At 38.3% G+C, this 22288-nt stretch overlaps 1 protein-coding gene and 1 long non-coding RNA gene across 5 annotated transcripts in view; one reads left to right on the top strand and one right to left on the bottom strand.

Annotated features, from left to right (window-relative positions):
- LOC106165965 (synaptotagmin-15) overlaps positions 1-21757 on the top strand; it is a 34160-nt gene extending 12403 nt beyond the window's left edge. The window contains exons 3-10 of one of the 4 annotated variants that reach the window (XM_087004950.1): positions 458-615; positions 1758-1820; positions 11740-11950; positions 12303-12396; positions 12802-12972; positions 19352-19472; positions 20034-20216; positions 20653-21757. In XM_087004950.1, coding sequence (XP_086861076.1) covers positions 458-615; positions 1758-1820; positions 11740-11950; positions 12303-12396; positions 12802-12972; positions 19352-19472; positions 20034-20216; positions 20653-20777 — 1126 coding nt within the window. In that variant the 3' untranslated portion in view covers positions 20778-21757. Of the gene's footprint in view, positions 1-150; positions 616-1757; positions 1821-10022; positions 10083-11739; positions 11951-12302; positions 12397-12801; positions 12973-19351; positions 19473-20033; positions 20217-20652 lie in introns of those variants that run through there. The other 3 variants (XM_013544355.3, XM_013544356.3, XM_087004952.1) reach the window with 3 other exon arrangements.
- LOC147763730 (uncharacterized) lies at positions 13604-16792 on the bottom strand. Its single transcript, XR_015332911.1, has 2 exons — positions 16391-16792; positions 13604-14391 (listed from the first exon to the last, which is right to left on the bottom strand). It is a non-coding gene; the product is annotated as an uncharacterized LOC147763730 (long non-coding RNA).
- Positions 21758-22288: the final 531 nt, after the last annotated feature.

Genomic DNA, 22288 nt, shown 5'->3' with positions numbered 1-22288 from the left:
AAACCTTTCAGCCGTTCGCGTGTATATTCATTAGTATTGATTCGCCATAAGAGTCGAACTGTCTATACACATTTACATAGAGTTGTTAACCCGCTACCGTTTTATCTTCGCTGCTATCTTAACCCGGGGATGTTAAGCACGGTGCTGTGCGAAGTCAGGTCATACTTGGGTACACGCGCAATGAGTCACATTTAAGTCGCTTTGAGCCGCTACAGCATCATTCCATACCACGCTACCGCGATGTGGGCTCAAAACCATCCGTGCTCAACGTGGATAGAGTCTCGAATTTAAAGATGGAATGATGACAGCGGTGCTCGGTTACAAATCGGAACAGTATGACGACTAACACTACAACGAACAACGGTAGCACAAACGGTGCCCAAACATTATTACAAGTCCCACACTCTGCTGATAATAACCTTCGCCGTTTTCATTCCATGGTGGTGCTCCCCTGCAGTCTGAAACCCATCCCCTTCACAGTGCCTCCGTCGACGCCGCCGATCCCGAGAAGGGGAGGGGAGGCGTACGCTCCCCAGCCGAGAGATGAGTACAGCCCAAGCAGCTCGGAGCAAAGCTCTCCCATGTCTATCAAGAAAGCGTCGGTTGAAATCCCAGGTAAGAATAAACGGTGGTGCTCAGTGTAGTTGGCATTTAGTACACAATGTTTAACTTGTACTTTGCTGGTGTAATGTGGTGTACGCATAAAAATGTGAATACTGTGATGTAAAGTGGTTTGTGCTTAGTTTCTGTTTATCAAAATGCAGAGCAGGTGTGTTAGAGTGAATGGAGAAGGGGAGAAACCAACTCCCATGGACAGCAGGCTGAATTTATTTGCTTTCACATTTACGTGAGGTTGACGTGATAGACAGACAGACAGACAGGCAGGCAGGCAGACAGACAGACAGACAGACGGAAGAACTAGGAGGTAGACGGATGAATGATTTGAAAACCTATGAAACGGATATTAGAGACATGCATACAAAGACAAATAAAAACCAAGCAGACAGAGAGAGAGAGAGAGAGAGAGAGGGAATCACAACTACAAATGATCTAACATCACTGAAGAACGTGTAAATATAAGTGGAGAAATGCACTACATTCTTGATAATATGAAATAACAATTATTACTCAGTGTCCATTTTCACATACACAGATTGCATGAAGCGATATTCCTTCGAGTATTGATCTGGTGTGGCTTCAATATACTGTAGGAACACACATGTGTATATCTGTGATGATAAGTTTTCCTTCGTGTTTTTATCATAGAACATACAGCATCAATGGGCAGGTATATAGTAGGTAATACAGTACCTCAAGCCAGTACCTCAAACACATGTATCATTCGACCACCTTGTTAAGCCAGACGGCTGTAGACGTAGGCATCTGCTGTTTACCTACGGCTTCTAAACATTGATTTTTTATTTACCGTATGGGGAATCATAGCTTGCGTTTGATTTAAGTGCACAAGGCCGGCCAAATTATGTCTAGATTCGTGTATGTACAATGTATACATGTTTGCCAATATTGTATTTCGATCAAATCCGTCAAAACCAGATTCGTTCACATAACCCAGCTACCAAATGTACATCCACTATATAATTCTGGTCATTTCTGTCTGGTCAAATAACACCTCTGATATTTCCCAGTTTTCTTGTTTTTATCAGTTGTTCACTTATATTTTATTTCCCATCATAAGATGGCGTGTATCTTCATCATTGATTATTTATCTTTTTCTTAGTATTAACATTCCCTTGCAGGAAGCCAAAATGTGAATACAGCTGACTTAATTAAATACAATCATATACAGCGTGCAGTGACAGGTATATATATCCTCTAGATTGGGTGACAGCGAATAGCGTCAAATGCATCCCTATTAATTGACTACTAGTTGATTAGTTTTATGAGCATGTACAGCATATATAGACCTACATGTACTGTACAGTACAGCAATTCGAATATTGTATAACAACGACGCACGCGTCCTATAGATAGTTTTAAATGCATGAACTGCATACATGTATAACGAAACTAATTTGTATAACAACGTCACAAGCATTTCAGTAACTAGTTTTATGTACTCGTATCCTGCCAAAGTATTCATGTGCATGTACACGTTGCCAAAGTAGAGGCCTCAGATATGTATTCTATTGATAACCGTCAAATGAAATTTAACCTAGTTCAAAATTATTTTTTTAAAAGGGAAATGCTTTTTTTAAAGTTCAAAACAAACTTCATAGATGTGAAAACACACAAGGTACAAACACAATGCCATTTTTTCAGTGTGGAACCGGCTATTTGCACGACCGCGTATTTGGCGGTTGTAACATCCAAATCATTCTCGTGGCACTATTATATGGTTTACTACCCCACTACGTTTATTTTTTAATTAAATTCATATATAATTTTCTTTAAAAAACCTCTAGGCTGGACAAACTCAGAATTCACTGGTTCTCACTTCTTAATCACCAGACGTACCTATTTTGGCCGAGGTCGCTATTTTGGCATGACACAGCATAAAACAACACCAATAGTGTGTAACAATGCCATACGCGTCCCTAATAATATAGTTGATAATTTCATGCACATGGCCAATTTCTCAGGCAAGTTGTTCTACTTTATTCTAGTACTCACCAAACAAATAGGTACATGCATCGTGGACTCCTACTGATTTATCTTTAACTGAATTAGACTTAAATTTTCGTCTTAAAGTTGAGCAAAATTTTCGGGAAAAAAACTTTTGAATGTGAAATCGGCCCCTGGTCTATATAAGCGGACCCATAACTCGGTTATCATTAACCTTGCTACGTTAAAAAGTAACGCCCGTAAAATGCAGGTGCGAAATCCATCTTACACAGTGCCACGATGTGTTTTTTAGGTGCGAAACCCGGCTAAGGGGCGTGATGGGGATGCTGTTGAATCTTTTCACATAATAGTACAATATAATCAGATGATGGTTTATCGCTTATATATGGTGTGACTGTCACACTTGTCAAAATACTAGACACTAGGTGTGAGATTAACAACTGGATAACGGTGTTTATTGCCATAAATCATTCCGGATCCGTTCGAGGACCGTTATATGGTTTTCCTGAGTATCGAGCTACAACCACAGATAATTTGCCTACGGGTGGTTATGAACACCCCAAATCAAGGTGTTTCGCCTGGGTAACGCCGTCAACGCAGGTGAATAGTACGAAAATTTTATCAGCGTGTTTTCGTCCTAGTCGGCAGAAAGCGATATGCGAAGCGTGATATTTTCTTGAAACCACACAATAGGAGTAATACACCCGAAGCGATGTCATGTTTTCCGATAAAAAATGTTTTTTGGCTGTCTTTGATTGTAGCTCAAGGAAATGAACCTAAAATAAGGAAACCACAATTTGTACATGCTGTTTTATTTAACATGACCACTTCACGCCGTAATCTTTGACAAAATATTTGATATCATTATCATTAAACTAGTAAATATTAAGTGCAAATAAAATTGAAATGTGAAATTTCGGTCTGTGAAATTTTAGTACATTGTTAAAGCTAATATTTTTATAAAAAAGAATGAGGTAGCAGTAAACAACAGTGTCACGTATTTTGGCAAACCGGTTTCTATAATGTTACAAAAAAGGATTTATATTTTTTGACACATTCAAAAGACTGTGTTTTTTGACAGCGATGATTGGTCTATTTTTAAGTACATCCTGATTCTGTAATTTGGGGGACAGCTCGTGGTTTATTGATACCTGCTAGTAATAGCACAGAGTGGTGTCACCCTTACCAGGTATTGGGCCCAGATGTTGTCAACAGCAAGGACCTCTGTTTTCATGGGAGAACCGAAGACCGACAGTTGGTCTTGTCTTGAAAACCGAAAAAAATTGTCTGCTACTATTTTGCGACGAAGGATTAGTAGTTCACCGAAATGAAGTGGTTATTACTGTGTAACTACCTTAATTCCCTTCTTTTTATAAAACGGGAGCAATATTTCATTTGAAAGTACTATAACTGATTTATTTTTGATTAAATAAAGGCTAGCTGAAACTTAACTTAGCACACTGACTACATTAAAACCCTCTGCACGCACCAAGCCGTTCTTTTTATGGAAATGCACTAAACCGTAACTTGTCTGCTTTTTCTGAGCATGACACAAGCTTAAATTGGGTTCAAAATGTAAAAAAAAATTAAAATTATTTAGCCCTGGTCGCAAAACCGGGTGCTTTTTGACAAATCGGTGATTTCAAAGGTGGCTTGCCCAAATAATACAAATCTATAAGATTTGAAATACAAATGAAATGCTGCCTGTCGGTGGAAATGTAATATTTTTACACTTTTAAAAATGCCAGAGGAGCTATTTGACTAAACGGCGGTATTTACACCATATTGAAATGTTTCATTGTTGACATTAACAAAAGTACAGTTCCGCCCACCCAAAGAATTACAAAGAAATATAAATATATTATCAATATTTTAGGACTTTATACAGTTGTGAGTTTGCGGTATATGTATCAACGTCCTAAATAAATATGACGATATACTATCACCTTGTTTTTTTTTCTTTTTTGTCAATTTCATTGGCTTAACTCATCATGAAATTGAAGTATAAATGAAGCGATAAAATGCGCCTTAATCCTGTACTCGTTCCTGGTCGACCTCGTGTGTGTGAAAAGTCAACTAAGCCACGATGAAAAAATGCATAGCAAGGTTAGAAAAGCACTAGAGACCTTTCTATCCCTTTCCATCACAACCCGGCACGCATGTTTACTCAGTTCTAAGCCTTGTCAAGCCGCAATAGCTATCAATTTCCCTTATCGTTGTCCATTGGCCGATAGGGCCAGGACTGCACGAGTGGTAAATATCTCAACACAAGGTGCTCTCACCTGTCTCACCTACAGCCTCTTTCACGACAGCTTAATCAAAGCATTAAACATATATAAGATAAACTTTAATATAGCCCAATTTTACATACCACATCTATTGTATATTTGACATTTATCAGATAATCTGTTCGGATAGCGTTCATTATTGTACAACAAGTGCCGGTAATTTCTCTCAAATGTAATGATTTCACCGTTAATATGAAACTGTACACCTTTCCCAAACAGCGTTGTCCCTCCGCTAGTATAAAGACACATCAGTGTCACCCATTGACAATGCTAAATATGAAACGTCCTACATAATTCAATGTATTTTCAATGACAAATAATACTGGTTGTGTAATTGTCTGTGACAGGTTTTACAATTCAGCCAACAGGTGGTCGTTTTTTCCTGACTGTTAGACCAAAACTTTCTGTTTACTTGTACTTCATAACAGGATGAATTATTGGCGGTCCACACTAAAAAGGGCAACTATTCGATAAAAAACACTGACCACTTCTTACTTTCCTCATTTAATATATGCAACATTTAATTAAGGTCGGTCTTACGTTATTTTGTGAAATTGGTATCTGGTCTCTATGGGCAGTGAAGCGTTACTTGAATAGACGATAGTTTCTAATGGTTATGGTGGCCACCAGTTGGTGGCAGTTCACAACACCTAATTTGAGTTGAAAAGTCCATCGAAAGGTAACTTCCCTCTTGTTATCGGACACGTATCGATTTTCGTTGTTTGTATTTTTGTTTGTTTGTGCAGGCCTTTCTGTCTGAGTGTGTGTGTGTGTGTGTGTGTGTGTACTGGTTAAGCTGCCTGTATCGGTTTGTATTTTTTTTTTCTGTTTAGTTAATTTGCGTGAGTGAAATCGTGTGTGTGGCCTTGTGTCTGTTACGAAGCTTACGCTAACAGACGGAAAATAAAACAAATTTAAATAAAGAACGGAGTGATGGAGGAAATCAAATAACCCATACCTGTCAACTTTAACAAATGCCACACACACACACACACACACACACTCTCACACACATTCACACAATGCTTTTGAAAGTAAGTCCTCGTCCTTTTTTAGAAGAGTGTTAGCAGTTTGCTATAATCAAATACTAGTACTTTGATAACACAAAATAATAATATGGAAAAAAATCAAATCGACAAGCAAGTAATTTATTACATTACAGTTCGAGGATTTCAATGTTTCATGAATTCCATCAGCTGATTTACAACCTAAGCATAGTAACAGCCTGTTTTTATCAATAATTAAAACAAGTCAATTTTTACACTCCGATATTTCAGTGTCTGTCGTGTCGCTTTCATCGGGGTATCAGCTTCAAAAAAAAAAACCATTAGGAACGCTGGGGTTTCAGTTTATTGCAGTTAAGAACCAACAATGCAACGCGAATCTTTTGTTTTGATGTTCATGCAGCAACCAAAACTTGTCCAAAAACGAAAACAATGGAAAGTAATATGGATAAGCTGGCACGTCCATGTAGCCAGGGATTCTGAAGAAGATCCGCTTTCTCAGCTGGAAAGAGAGAAAAATCTGATTATCGATCAGGAGATTTTTAGTCTGAATCGGGGGATCGGGAGTTATGTCCCCAAATAGGGAGACTCCCAACGAGATAGGGAGTGCTGAGCTGACAGGTCTGATTACCATTCTTACTAACAGACAAACATTAAATAAATAGAAAATTTAAGTACATTAAGTAAGTTGCTTCATAAGGTACCTTTTAAAGTAAAACACCATAAAACTCCATAAAACATACTGAGGATGTCCCCGTGGCAGAACCGGTCTACATCTTGTGCAAGAGGCTACACCGCAGGAAACAAATTATGCCAATGACTTAATAAATTGCGTGTAACTATTGACGGATAGTTACATGTCGAGTGTTTCATAGAGTGCTTTCGAATAAAGCTGATAAAGTCAAGCGTTGCAATGAAGTGGAGCATTTTTGCGGTTAATGACTTAGCTCAACATGCAGTCAATCCTTCGTTCTCGCGCATTAGTAGGGGATCTGACTTACGCGAAATTAGTCCAAAAAGGGATTCATTAATCAGTATATCACGTTCGATTTTAAAGAATGAGATAACATCTACAAAGAAGGAATTCGTCGTTAAGACCCATATAAACTGATTAGGCATAGGTCTACTTGTTCGTGTGGGACTAGTACCTTAAATGATCCGTGTCTGTTGGTTATGTGATACTTGTACCTGACTAAACGTATACTTTATGCATGCGTTTTAATTAAGACCCTATTAAAAATATATATAAAGTACAAAGCTTGCGCTATCAGAGGGGGGGGGGGAGTACATTTACAAGATGAGTGGCGCGTCTGTTGATTTGTTTTGGCCTCACATTCAGTCCATGTAAATATTGGGTGTTTTGGAAAACTTTCTCATTAAAGTTCCGCCTTCCTATGCCGTTCAGGCATTTTTGATGAATGAGTGAAAAAAAATAACATTCTGGTCTTAAAATGCGTGTTCTGCCTTCACAAGTAAGTGCTCTACGTGTCCTTTTATTGAGGCCCTGGCAAGTCTTTGCTAACTTGGAGCGGAAAGATAGAAAAATATAAACAGGCTGAAATATTAAAGAGCCATTGGCCCTTATTCAGTACAACATAGAGCGCACCAAGAATAAGAACAAAAAATAGAGAATAAGATAGCATACATATGAAGTGCGATATGCCCACGAGGTCCTTTGGGGAAAGCGGCTTACTTATATTCACTGAGTATACATTTTGTTTTCATTCACGTATAAAGGCCACATCAGTCCTTCGAGAATGTGGTCTTATTATCGCAGAAAAACAGCCGTGATCTTAACTTATGATTGTTTCAGATTAGTATTGAAAGCCACAGATAACAAAAACCCGGCTGTTCACTTCAGAAACTAATTGGTTGACCTCAAGGTACTGTATTACGCAATAAAAAAGAAAAATAAACAAAGAATACTGTCACCCTTTTTTTGTCAATTTCATTGGCTTAACTCATCATGAAATGGAAGGATAAATGAAGCGATAAAATGCGCCTAAATCCTGTACTCGTTCCTGGTCGACCTAGGCGAATAATGCCGGCAGTAGATGGGCAAGTTCGTTTTCGCAGTGCAAAAATAACGAGAGGCAACTTGGTCTTTTTTTTTTTTTTTTTTGGGGGGGGGGGGGGGGCATATGTATATCCATTTTGTACAATTCTAGTTTCAGAATGCATGCAGGTATATCTCCTTCAGCCTGTTTTGTATTCCAGTACCTTTTTGCACAAAGTGTGTGGTATTGACTGTTGGCACAATGGCGAGATCACTAATGGAGAACCATAGCATTATTGACAGGTATCACTAAACCCTTTTCCGTTTATCAATTGCCAATATACGAAGTTCCAAATAGATCGGATTTCTTAATTCCTGCGTGTAGACTAGAGATGTCGAGTAGTGGGTTCTCACCCTGGAAACGTTAACATTTTGACTGCTTTTATCAAATCAGGATATGGGACAGGAAATTCATGGACAGCCAAGAGCCATCATTGTAACAAACCTTGTCCCTCTCAAAAATATCAATGTGACAACTACAATGTGACATGGTTCTGCACTCCCAAAAGTCTTTCTCCAATCCTTCTTTTATGTTACCCGGTATGCAAATTGAGGGAGGTCCCAACTCCACCGTGCCTGGATAAGAAATCAAGTGTAGCTTGAGAGTAAATTAAGAGATAAGAAAAAACTTATACATTCACATTGACATTGAAAAGTATATCTCGACCTACCATCTTATCAAACCGAACACACTCTAGGTTACTTTATCTCACGTTAGTAACACAGTCTCGTTTTCTTTTCAAGGTCTGTTTAGGCGGTGAAATGAGGAAGATAAGGAATGCATTTAAACGCTCATTTATATTGGCGCCGTGCATGTATAATATGGTACAAGTCTGCAAGAGCATAACCGTGCAATTGCATATTTACCTCGCGTTTCTGTGCGAAAAACCTAACTTGTGAAAAATTTTGTCTGTAGGTGCAAGTGAAATTCTCTACATTTTTTGCTGTTATTGCACAATCGTATCTACAAAAATGAATGCTGTAACATGTATTATCTCCTAATACCCTTAGGCTAATTAGAAATACGTGTGACTTCATCACTGCCTCACGGATGATGTTTGATAGTTTTAAGCACAAAGAGACTTTTGATAAAAAAAATCATATAAGAGTCACAACAACATTAACAAACAAACAATGCATGTTATTGATGTTGCAGTCGAAATGCTAAACTTTTGCCTCGATTTTACTTTTGTTTTTCAGATGTCCTTTCATATTCTGTCGCATTTTTCTGCTAATATCTACAATAGAATTATTGATTTTTTTTCATCATTTTGCCCAATAACCATTTGCAATGGTATACTCAGCTTGTATATGTATGTCTGAAAAGGGCTGGAGGACTGAGTGCAGATCTCACCCTATTGCATACTAAGTGTGGTTCACAAATCCCAATTGTTCTCGAACACTTTGACTCATTTCAGAGTGATATCTGAAAAGCTCTCACTTTATTTGCTGCTTTCGGCAGATTTGCCGCAATTAAATGAAGTCCTCTGTACTTGATGGGATGCCAAGTGCGCTTTGTGTCGCCTTAACGGCGGGCAAAATGTGGGAAACGCGCAATATGGAATTGTTATTGGAATTGGTGATGTTCCCGAGAAAAGGGGTGACCGAGTTAATGCAAGGGTAGATGTGTAATTAAGACATGATCCAAATAATCGCCCGTTTCCTAAACTAAATAACAGCGATGTTAATTACCTGCTTTGGTTATTAATTGATCCCGTAATACGGTAAACGTGTTATTGACAATACGTCTTTCTGCATCATTGATTTCATTTCTACATCATTGATTTCTATATGCTTTTGTGGTTAGATACACTGTGCTGTCTCTAAACAGCAATTAAATTTATTATTTCTCGGAAGGATGGTCCGCAGGCGTAATTCAATGGTGTTTGTCCTGCTCTTGTACGAGAGAAAATTTACACTAGAAAACGGCGTTAGAAAAACACTTAAAACCTGGACATTGAACAAAAGACAGCTTGTGTTTCACAAGAAATTAACGATTATAACCTACAGGGAACGGGCTAGATATACTTTGTATGCGTCATTGTAGACCACAGTCCAAGATTTTTTTTTACTCTGCAGTATTTTTGTCAGGTTCCAGGACCGACAAAGCTTTTCACTCGCACGTGTCCAAAGATGCCTTCATATATAGAGGTACGATTACTACAGTAATTCATATCAAAGCAGATACTTACTCTGGTGGCAGTATGAAATTTTTTAGCTTACATGCTTTTATTATTATTATTATTATTATTATTATTATGATTATTATTATTATTATTATTATTGAAAATACAGATGCTATAAGATTGTGTATTATAGATTAGATACTATTGATGTTTCTTCAGCCAAAGCCCAAAAGTTACCTTTTAGGATTTTCCAAAGACAAAAGTTCAAAACCACCACAATGGCAATTTATAAATAAAAATGACGTCTCAGCTCTCAGTCGTCAAAGAAACATGATTTAAATACAGTGAGATAAAAACACAATTGGGACCGTTTCATATTGGTAAACTCAACCCGCTCAACCAGCGTGCCGTATCATATCTATCAGCCCACACAACATCCTGATATATAATTCACGTATTTGGTATTTTTTGGTCATTGCAACCAATAAGTAAGAAATTATTCAAACATGGTTCAAAATTGCCACCTGCATATAATATTTTAATATTTAAAGATAAAATGTGATGTAATATTATTTTTTATATTATCTGAGAACAAATCTCAAATACATGTATCATCAATAAGTTCTTGTCTACCAGACACAATTATATAACATCTGTATTTTCAAAACGAGGCTCAGTGACTTGCCGCGGCGTTTAGCCGGAAATCGAGTGGTTTCGCGATCGCAGTTCGAAACATGCAAACTCATTAGTCGACTGGCTTATTTCATCAAATAACATGCAGGTTATTTTGATGTAAATATTGCTATCTTTATGTTACAGTTATATATTATTACTTAATTACTAACCGTTAACCTTTTTATATATTATATGTTATATCTAATCATAAATGACTAACAAATGGTACTCCCATAAAATGTTTTAGCAATCAGGCGTAAGGGTAGGCCTATATATAATATGCTTATTGAGCTATAAGGCCCTTTTTACGTCTTTTACCAGTCCGAGAGGATTAAAAACTGAATTAATAAGCCTGCCTTTTATACATGAAAAACACCTAAACAGGGCCTCCGCACTCTCCACTGATTGTGATTCGGATTGAATTTAATGGGGCTTGCAAAAGGTAGTAACACACCCACCCACCTATCCACACACACAAACACACACACACAACTCTGTAGTGTAATGACATCTTAGGTGTGGGCAGAATACTGAACCGATCGATGTGAAAAGGGCTTTTGCTTCTGATATGTTATTATGTAAACTTGAACGCCACGCGTTTACATTAAAATCTTAAAGAAAAGCACGCTTTAATTAGTAGAGTTAACTGAAGTGTTTAACTTAATATCTCCTTTATCACATTTACACAGTACCGCTTTTTTGTTTGTTTATTGAGATAAAATATCTTTGCAAAATATTGTTAACAGCTGAGTAGCAAATGCTTTATTCTTGGATTCCATTTTAATATGTATATGCTTTAGTACTGTGCGCCACAAGGATGTCACTTAAACTATTCAGTCGATACTATGTGGGGCAAAATTTCACTTAATGGATACCGTATTTTTTAGATCATGATTTCTATGATTCATGTATTCTATGAATTTTATGTGTTTAAATTTTGAATCTTTATTTTGTCCATCCAGTATAGCCCACGTATGCAATTCTTATTAAAACCTTCCCTCTTAAAGGCGCCTACGCCCTGGGGAGCATAGACCCGAGCCTCTACAAAGCCATCGACGAAGAGGACAACACTCTTTACCCTGAAGATCACAGGGGTCGTATATGGTTTGCTGTGGAATATGAGAGGGAATCAGAGAAACTTCGCGTTACCCTCATGAAGGCAAGGAACCTGCCCAGCAGAGTGTCCGGAAACAACAATGGCTGTGACCCGTTTGTAAGGTAGGTGCTGCGTTGTTCATCTCAAGGTTTTGGCCGCCTTTCTGCTATATGCATTTGTCTGGCGTTTGTACTGGATTATTGTACTAGATTAGTGACAACAAGGAAATGAATCATTACAAGTATATGTAGCTTGCTATGTATGGCTATTTGTATTCCATCCTAAAATTTCTCGTGGATTTTGGAACCATTATAATGTGCCAACTTTTAAGTTAAAATTTTTAATTTCCTCGATCCTTTTGATTTCGCTTCTTTGAATGCATACTGTATGCTCACCTTACTCAGTAGGATGCATAAGTAAGAGGAAACTAGAGACTCAGTAAGTTTATAAGTTTTAAGTTTTTTTTTTCTTCAGAATATACCTTATGCCAGACGAGCGCCGATATATGCAATCAAAATCAAAAAGGAAGACATGCAACCCAAACTTTGAAGAAAGTTACGTGTTTCAGGTAATTCGTCTTCAGTGTCAGAAGTAGTTATTATTGTAGGCCTACATATGAGGTATGTATGTGGCTGTGCATGAGAAAAGATTTATTTTATTAAAAACCCAGACTATAGTTTAAGCCGAAGTGTGGGGTGGTCGGCTCATACCTTTGATTAAATCCACTTGTAAGGAGGTAACGAATTATGTTGACGTGAGGAGAGAGAGAGTAAATCATTTCTACCTTCCAACTCTCAAAAGGTTATGTCGGCTAAGCACTATTTACAATCTCTTCCTAATTACATTTTCTTATTAAATGCGTTGTTCCGACTTTGCCTTTTGAATCTGTGGAAGATAAAAATGATTCAGTGTCCCTCTGCTGGAGGCGAGTCTTTTTAATTTGCACAGAATTTAAATAATGATTTTTATCCAGGTTTCGTATAAAACGATCCAAGATCGCACTCTCAAGCTAACAGTGTTTGATGTCGATCGCAGCAAGCGACACAGGTCCGTCGGGCACGCCCTCTATCCTCTCAAAGAGCACGACTGCGAGAGTAACGAACAAGTCGTAATTTGGCGAGATTTGGAGCGGGAGGTCACAGGCGTGAGTTGAATCAGCTCTTGAGTTTAGTTTCATTGATTCGCTATTATGATATTAAATATGAAAGGGTGATTGGTTTGATATTTCTAATACGTAGGCCCTACTGGCAAGTGTCTTGGGTGAAAGGCTTACAATGTCACAACCTATTCGGTAAAATCTTGCTTAATATAATGCTGCACATATGTTCAATGAAGTATATCACTTTATATACAAACAAATTGCATTTAACTTGTATAAACGTTACATATGACTAAATCGTTTGTCACATTAAGGTAAAATGTAGTATATATATTTTATAGCAGTACATTATCCAAAAATATGCAAAACATTCTTCCAGAAAAGAGCGCGTTTGCAACGCGATTGATAGTGAGATTACGGGGAAAACATAAATGTACGCAGGCCAAAAATATCAATGGGCTGTCTGGGTTTCCTCCTCCTTTGTCTAGAATCAAAAAATGATGCAGTTATAAATTCGCCTCAGTGCAAATTCAGACATTAATTTATCTTTCTGGTTTGAAAGTCGGTAATGCCCGGATGCATTCATTCTATGATTCACTGTTATTTGTGAAAATGCGGAAACACGGACGAAAACTTGTAGCAATACAAAAGTATCAGAGAAGAAATAACAAATATGTTTGAACACATTTTAATTCCTTAATTGGTCTTCATCTGATCTCTTTCTAAGCGTTGTACAGATGTAATTCTTGCGACTTGACAATGACGATATCAAAACGGACTATACATCAACTGACGTGTGCCCTGCAGAGGAATCAACAAACATGTAGACATACTTCGAACTTTTTGTCAATCACAAACGTGAATCTGATCTATGAATTGAATTGTGAACACTTTATCGCTCCTGGTAAGAATTTTAAAGAGAAAATAGGTCCCTTAATATCACTGAATATTGAATATCATCTGGCGAATTACACATCCACTTCATGCTCTGGTTTGTATTATTACGCTAATTGTCGTTTACAAGCGCTTCCAGATGCCGTACATGTACCTGCATATGGCGAATGTTTTCATGCATCTGTATATACCCATTTTATCTTAAGATATTCATGTTTCAAAGGTCGTGTCAAATAACATTACGTCTTTGGGTTGATTAACTATACAGAACGAATCATAATTAGCGAAACCACTAAATAGCGGCTCGAGAGAGATTTTCTTAGATACAAACCCCAATGAGGCCGAATGAAGTGTGCCGTTGTTTATTGGCATAACTGTGCACTACACCTTTTCTGATGGGAATGATGTGTTGCTGGTAATTAAAAGCAGGGTAACGTATATTGATGACGTAGCAGGTGCTTGGTTCCTATGATTTATTCCATCTCCTTGCACAGTCTTGTTGCTGGTTATCCACAATTTCATACTTCCTTGGGCCTCTGTGGTGCTCTCGGGTCGTAATAAAGGGTACTTCTGAAAGTAAAGATCGGTAAATGTATTGATCATTTCATAGTTTTATCTGTACAAAATACACAAGACACATAATGATAAATAAGCAAATGAACATTACCATCCATAAAAAACTGAATAGATCAATTTCCTATAATTAAAGTGCAATATAGTGCGCGCGCACACACACACAATTTTTTTTTTGGGGGGGGGGGGGTGAGAATGATAAAAATATAACGTGCGCTATACTTAATTAGCCTAATACCATCTAATCACAGTTGTAATTACTAAATTTTGAGAGACAAAATCTGAAGTCTGGGCCTGACGGAATACGGATGGCAATTTTTTCAAGAAAAGCTTAGAAACAAAAGAAAGTAACACCATATGTACTGTATATGTACTGTTTGCGGGTATATGGTTTTGCAAGTCTGTCCAATTTCTGCCCTTTTCCAGAAAACAGAATACAGCGTGGTATCGGGTAGATATTTTCTTATAACATGAACGCAAAAGTGAGCTTTAGTTACAAATTCCCCACTAACTCAATATTCACTGACTGAAGACTTATTTTGACAAACCAGAAGGAAACTAAAGAGTCTTTGAATACATGTTATCATTTATCATCAATTTGATTAGAAAGGCAGTCTGATTGCTAGCTTTGTAAGGTTGCTGAGTTCATCAGGCTTGGGGGATGCTATGCTACATTTCTCCAGCGATTCTCTGCATATGGTCTCTGTTACTGAAAAAGATATACACAACACGCAATAGCGGTTCAGGGAGGGGGACACAGAAGGCAGCCCCTCGTGACTTTGCCGGGCTTTGGTGGTACACCTCTCGTACCCACACCCCTCCTCTAAAATCAGTGTAACTAGCGAAAGAAACTAAACAATGTAATTCTTTCTTCCCTGTACATATTACAGAAAAATTATGCTGGATATGTCTTAGACATTTCTCTTAAATTCTGCCTTTTGTGCCCCTCCCCCCCCCCCCCCCCCTCTGACAGGTAGCTACTGTATTATCGATAAAATCATCCCTGTAGTTTTATGTAATTTAGGTAAATGGGTTAGGAATCTGATTACGTGATGCAAATGGCTTCTAATGATTGAAAAAGGCAGTGTGAAAGTATTCGTGAAAACAGTTTTTCAGTAAATTTTCCGCGAATCGATAATTATGACCTTTTTCTTAATTGAGCTGACAAGTTTTATTGGCTTCAGCACGGCAGTGCGTTAGTCCCGTTAATTCAGCTCATCAGGTGGGTTTCTGCAGCCAGCAAGGTGCTTCACAGGTGTTCCGTGTAATAAATTGGTCATTTGCCTGAGCTGTGTTCGTGCAATGAGTGTAAGAAGACCCTGATGCTCTTCGCATACGCGACCACCTAATACATGTATATTACGATAACAAATGAAGGTCTGGGCGAATGTTCTAATGAACATTACTTTTGATTGGCAGAAAGGGAGTGATATAGTGCAAAATTGTTTCTTGGTAATATCAGATATATCAGCAAATACTGGCCGCTATTTGTTGTAATTTTTTTCTACAGATATTTGGAAAGAATGGGATAATGATATAATGCAGTGCAAATGGCAGTACGCTTTGGAAAGTAAATACAAAACAGGGGCGGATGCAGGATTTTTTGAAGGGGGGTCCGGTTTTTTACCGATTGGCAGGCCTCGGAGTGCGAGGTCGACCCTCACCCCCTTGGCATTAGGTTCGGGGCTCGTCGATGGTCCTGAAAAAAATTTGTGTTTTTTGAGGGCAATTGGCTCCATTTGGTACGGCTTAGAACTATGATTCAGTTAGACATTTGCAATTTTTTCATCAGAAATCGAAGGGGGGAGGGTCACGACTGACACCCACCGCAAAAGAAAAGATGGGCCCACGTAGTAGACAGGAAATAACGGATATATTACTAGACTGAAATGTTGCCATATGAGAACTCATTACGCCCTTAACGGATTATATATGCATTTGCAAGGTGATTAACCCATGTAAAGTAATTTTGCTATACATGCATACTCGTGCCTACCTCACAGTAGGTTCAAACATACTCCTGGGTCTTCTTGGCTTCTGTTGTTTAAGTAGATCTTCTTGTTGCTGTTGCTGCTGGCCTGTTGAAGTAGTGGGGTTCTTAGAAGTAGTGGGGTTCTTCTTCGGTTCATAAAAGGTGGCTTTAACGTCGCAGACTACGACCTGCTTCCCCTGTTTGTCGGCGCGAGCCAAGTGTTGGCAGGTCACGTCAAACACCGCCGTCACTTGATTCGGCGACTTCGCCATGTAATAATCGTAGCGAACTCGCGGGGAGGTTAGACATGCACGAGGTTAGTAATTATAAATAGAGACTCGTATCTTCCAACCTGGCATAATGCATTGGAAAGCTCCCTTGCTCTCACTATTCACAGATCTGCAGGAGTAGTACAGGAGAAAAATGTATACGGAACTAGTAGAAAACCAGCGATTGGTTCTGGGAAGGGGAATATTTTGGTCGCTGTCAAAAATTATAATAAAATAAAAAAAGTTGAAAAAATTTTAATAACAACGATAATGATGACGATAACCCGCGTGACTTTTTTCACTCAAAATTGCAACCTATATGTGACCTATGATATTGGAGGGAAATACAAAATTCATTTTAATAGGGATCAATGGGTAATTAAGGGATAACAGGAGGACACTCGCCGTCTCTTACCTAGAGTTTCAAAAATGCTCCTTTATGCAAATACGGCCTGTGGGCAGAGATATCAATCAAGCTGTCTATTTCCAGGATTCCTCCTAAGGGCTCATTCCCAATGAACCCATTGTTCTATGTAGATCGATCCAACAATGCGGTCACCGCATCTGTTTATCTGATTGCATTCAGCGAGAGTCCCTGCGGAGTTGGATCGATATACATAAAATGATAGTGTCACTTGAAATGAGCCCTAAGACGTCCTATGTTTCCCTGGCCTCAACTAGGCCTTTGTCGTAAGGCCTTTTTCCGAGAGATATGTTGGAGACAGGGCTGAAACATATTGTCAGATATAGCCTCGTTCTACTCGTCGTTTTGTTGTTTGGGAGAAAGAAGATGGAGGTGGCTTTACCTCAAAAGCTAAGGGAGAGGGACCTGCCCGTTCTTTTCTCTCCTCGGATACGCCATCGCTTTAGTGCAAATAAAACGTACAGGTATTTTAACGTTCTGACAATCTAATTTTGAAAGCATCTTTCGACATGACAGGAAACCATATGATACTGATATTGCATTCCATGTAGGAGTGTTTTTTACGGACGCATACACTCAGTGTAAAATTAAGTCGTTCAATACTAGCAAAATCTGTCAGTTTACATCTATGGTGGTTACAAACTACATTCGCAACTGTACAGTTTATGTAGACACAGTCATTCCGTTCCAAAACAAAATAGGCTTATTTAGCGAATAAAATTTAAAGCAATACACCAGGTTGGCCATTGGAGGACAAAAAGAAAATCGTAGCATAACGGGCTTCTGATCCTTGCTTAACGTACCATTTCAATACACCCAACTGTCTCTATGGTAAATTAACTCTTCAGATAAACATCCCTCTGGAGACCACATTGACCTAAAGAACAATTTGTAGTGAGCACGACGTATATGAAATAAAGTACATGGCGATTCGTAGACCCCGTTCCCATAGACGTCATCGGTCTTTGTGGGTCTACTCAATTCGTGAAGTGCAATCAGCTTAACTGAATGGCACGCTTCCTCTCGTTTCCAACGTACTCTTATCATCACCAGCTTTCCATATTCTACTTAACGCCAGGAAGAGGTCTGTCTTTCAGTTAAGCTGATTGCAGTCAGCGAAAGTCCCAACAGTTGGGTCGATCCACGTAGACCAATGGTGTATGGGAACGGGTCAATAGATGTCTGATTTCTTGACCAGCAACAGGGTGATAAGTTAATTGAATCAAATAAAGCCAGGTGGATATAGAAGATATAGATTTTTACCCTGCACATATGTGAGAAATAGGTTGGGCAGTGAAAACGGACGTTATAGACTACATTGGAAGATTACAAATGATTTTACCATTTTACCATAAAGGATCGTTCATTCAGTTCAGTGGTCATGACGCTGCCCACGTGTGTCGGGAAAGGGTCAGTCGTGGAAAACTACCGTTTACCCCTGTAAAATTAGTTAAGTACGAGTTTTTTGCGTGGAATACTATACTGTACACCTTTGAGGCTAATGTCCCTATAGCGTGTCGAATCAACAGATTCTTATAGTGCTGAATGATTTAAAGTAATCTTAATTCACAACGCCGAAGCTTATTAAACATGCCAGTTCAATGATCTGAGCACCTTGTATGTTCTATTCTGGCAGCCATGCAATCAACTTCGCTCTAGAAAACAACTGCAGAATGGCGTGACGGCGTTGATGCAGAATTCACGCGCACTGTCCGTTCAGAAACTGACGTCTTATGGTCATATATTAATGGAAGTTTGAATTTCGCGCAAAGATGGTCCCGAATGTGGCCAATCAAATCAAGTACACTGCCTTCAAAATGGCTAATATAACATGCAATATAACTCAAAACTAAATGTTATCCAATACTAAAAAATAATGTAAGTCCACGTACAGGAGTACGTATCAATTGTTACCCAGCGATAAACCAAATGCCGGCACTGTGTGGGTATTACACTATATATAAAACACCATGTATAACGAGAACGCAGACCTCCGCCAAGGCAGCAAAGTCTCCACCCAATGCCGTTTCACCCCTAATTATTTTATTATTATTGATTGATTATTGATCCGGATCACCACCAAAAACTAATCACTTCTAAGTTAACCCATTTCTGACCTACCCTGAAATTTCCATCGAAATTCATCCATAACTTTTCGAGTTATGTTGATGACAAACAAACAGACAGACAGAAAGACAAACAGGGGTGAAAACATAACCTCCTTGGCAGAGGTAACAATGGGTATGGCACCCTGTAACACACCAAATATGACAGCATTTTTCTTCTTTTCAGTCTGCAACGAATCAGGGGGAGCTCCATATAGCGTTAACGTATAACGACAATCTGGAAAGACTAACTGTTGGAATATTTGAAGGGAAGAATTTACGACTCCTTGACGGCTGTTCTTCAGTAGGTGAGTAAAGACTGGGGTACCCTGTGGTGATGATTGTTCTTGGAGGCACAACTAACACATTCGTGACTTTCAGATTAAATCTGAGTGACTTATTCCTCGGTGACTTGACTTAGCCTTAGATTTAGATGTTCGATAGTCAATAGCTGTAATTCATGTTGAATAAAATCGCCATAAAGAAAATCAATATAAAGCAAATGCACGCAGTACTATTTTTTAAGTAAAATAATTAGGTGCACATGAATTGGATGACGTAGAGAGCCTTTGCCCAGGGGCTGCTTTCCCAAAAGAAGTTTTTCTTAACCTTTTCGTCCGAAACTTATTGTTTACTTTAATTCAGAATGAACTCCGTTAGTCTGAAACATTTGCCGTTGCTTTCTTTTATAAAGCAATGCTCAACATTACATTTAAGCATACTACATGTACTAGTATAGCCTTTGGGCAGAGACGTCTAAACATTTGGTCTAAAAGTTAAGACAAACTTTCAATATGAAGTTCTTTTGTGGACCTGACCCTTGATATCATTACATTTAATAATGAATAATGGTCTCTCATTCCATTAAGATTGCTACGTCAAGGTCAGTTTGCTGCTACAGAATAAGATGGTGAAGACGAAGAAAACGGAGGTATTGAAGAGGACGGACTGCCCGGCGTTCAACGAATCTTTTTCATTCAAAGTTTCCCCGTCTCAGGAGGACACTACAAGTTTCAGCATTCACGCTATGCAACATGTCCTAGGACATAAAGGTATGGGGAACACGCGTGCACGCGCGCACGTAAGTGTATTAAGAAATATATGGAAGGGTTAACTTATGGAGTCATATTTAAACACAGGATCGGTCTGCAAAACTGAGTGTGCTCTTTTTATGTAGCGCAAGCAAAATCACGTACTCAGTCAGACTCAGTGTGCGGTGTAAAAAATGGAATTGATTTCACTATTGGACAGTCTAACTTATTATTATTGAAATTTTTTCTAAAATTTATAACTGCTATATTATTTGCAGCGTCTGGTAAAACGATAGTTGGTCTCATATTACAAAGAGAGTAATTTAATAATATATCTTGTATTTCAAACTTTTGTTTGTTCAGAATTATTCAAGACAATTGTACTATTAACACCAAGGGAGTTAGTACGATTAACAGATACCATTTTACACTCATTAACAGATATTTTATATTTCAGATAAAGTGATAGGCCGGGTTGTCCTCGGACCGTACATGTTTGCGAGGGGCAAAGAGCTCGAGCACTGGAACACCATGATTGCCAACAAACGCGAACAGATCAGCATGTGGCATGTATTAACTTGACCACTGGTCAGCGGTGACTGGAGACGCTATATGTAAATACAGGACACTAGCCATGCACAGTTGGCGACTTTTTCACCTGGAACATTTAAAGGGACCGCGGCGTTCGTGCTAAACGCGTGGGTGTTGATAAAAGATCTCACTTTGTAGCCGGTGTATGTTTGTCATCTTGATATCTCTAATCCCGCAGTGTTGTTTTGGGACCTGTAAAGTCCTGCATAAGTCAAGGGCACAGTGGACATCGACGACCGGTGGTCAGTTTCACGAGATCCAGAATCAAAAGGAAGTTCACCGACATTCGGGCAAGGAAATTCCGGTGAGAAAATGTGTGTCATAGGAAGATGCTAAGTCCGGTGAAATGTTTTCGCGCCTTTTAGATAAAATTACATTTTGAGGTTTTGAAAACAATTCAAACAAACAACATCATTTTAGTCAAATTTTTTCAGTTTGTTATTACATGACAATCCGGATTTGAGGATAATATAGTAACAGAACAATATACTTATTATGAACATTTGTGTATTTTAATGCAAAATATCCGTATAAGGACTGTTTTTAAGAAGTATGCGTACAATGTTGCAGATTTATATTCTATATACGTATATTAAAATGTGTACAGCGTGACTTGCGTGCATAATACTCTCAGTTTACGGTGACCATTATATATATAATCTTCTAGTCAGATATTCAGGCATATTAAATGGCCTGTACTTAAACGCCGGCCTGTTACTGTAACGAAAAAGAGCAACGTAATGATTATAATGCTCATATTGAGGTTCAATAGCGTTTGTCACAGTTGGAGTGATCTCCATGGGCGCCATTTTATACGACATAGAACACTACCAGTGCATTTGAGATTTTATTATCTGCGGTTGGTTTTAAAGCATATCATCAGATCGAAAGTTTGTCCAAACTTAATGACAACTTTTGACAATTTTAATATACCACAAATCACTTCAATAAAGTAACAAGTTGGTCCAAAACATTAGTCTTTTCTTTATTTTATAGACGACAAGGTCCATTTAAGAAAACTACTACTGATTTGTCTTGTATCTTTTTAGAACGTATTGAAATATCCATATATCCGCAATTATCCACAGTGGATAATGGAGAAAATTAATATCATATCCCCAACACCTGGACCGTTTTCTAAATTGAAATGGTAAGTGAGAGCAGTGCTAGTAGTATACTGTGAATAGAAATACACTTTTTGTAGCCAAATGCTTACAAGCACAACGAATCTCTCTTTTTGTTCAAAATTCAACAAGACCAAGGTCTACATTAGGCCACACTTTTTTATTTTTATGGATGACATCCTCTGGGGACCCCAAAATCGGTGCGAGCGGGCGAAAAAAAAAAAAAAACAGTCCAAAAAAAAAAAATGCTTAAGAAAAGTTATGTTTTCAGTACACAGCTGGAAACACTAATTTACCACAGAAACACGTATCAAACTAACAACATGTCTTTATCCATTCTCTCAAAATATTAAAGCAATGTGAATAGGGCCTACTTGG

This window comes from Lingula anatina, chromosome 2, assembly GCF_051362555.1.
Source record: "Lingula anatina isolate TDL-2025a chromosome 2, LinAna3.0, whole genome shotgun sequence".
Taxonomy (NCBI): Eukaryota; Metazoa; Brachiopoda; class Lingulata; order Lingulida; family Lingulidae; genus Lingula; species Lingula anatina.
The sequence above is the reverse complement of the archived record's forward strand: the minus strand, read 5'-3'. Positions and strand labels throughout refer to the sequence as shown.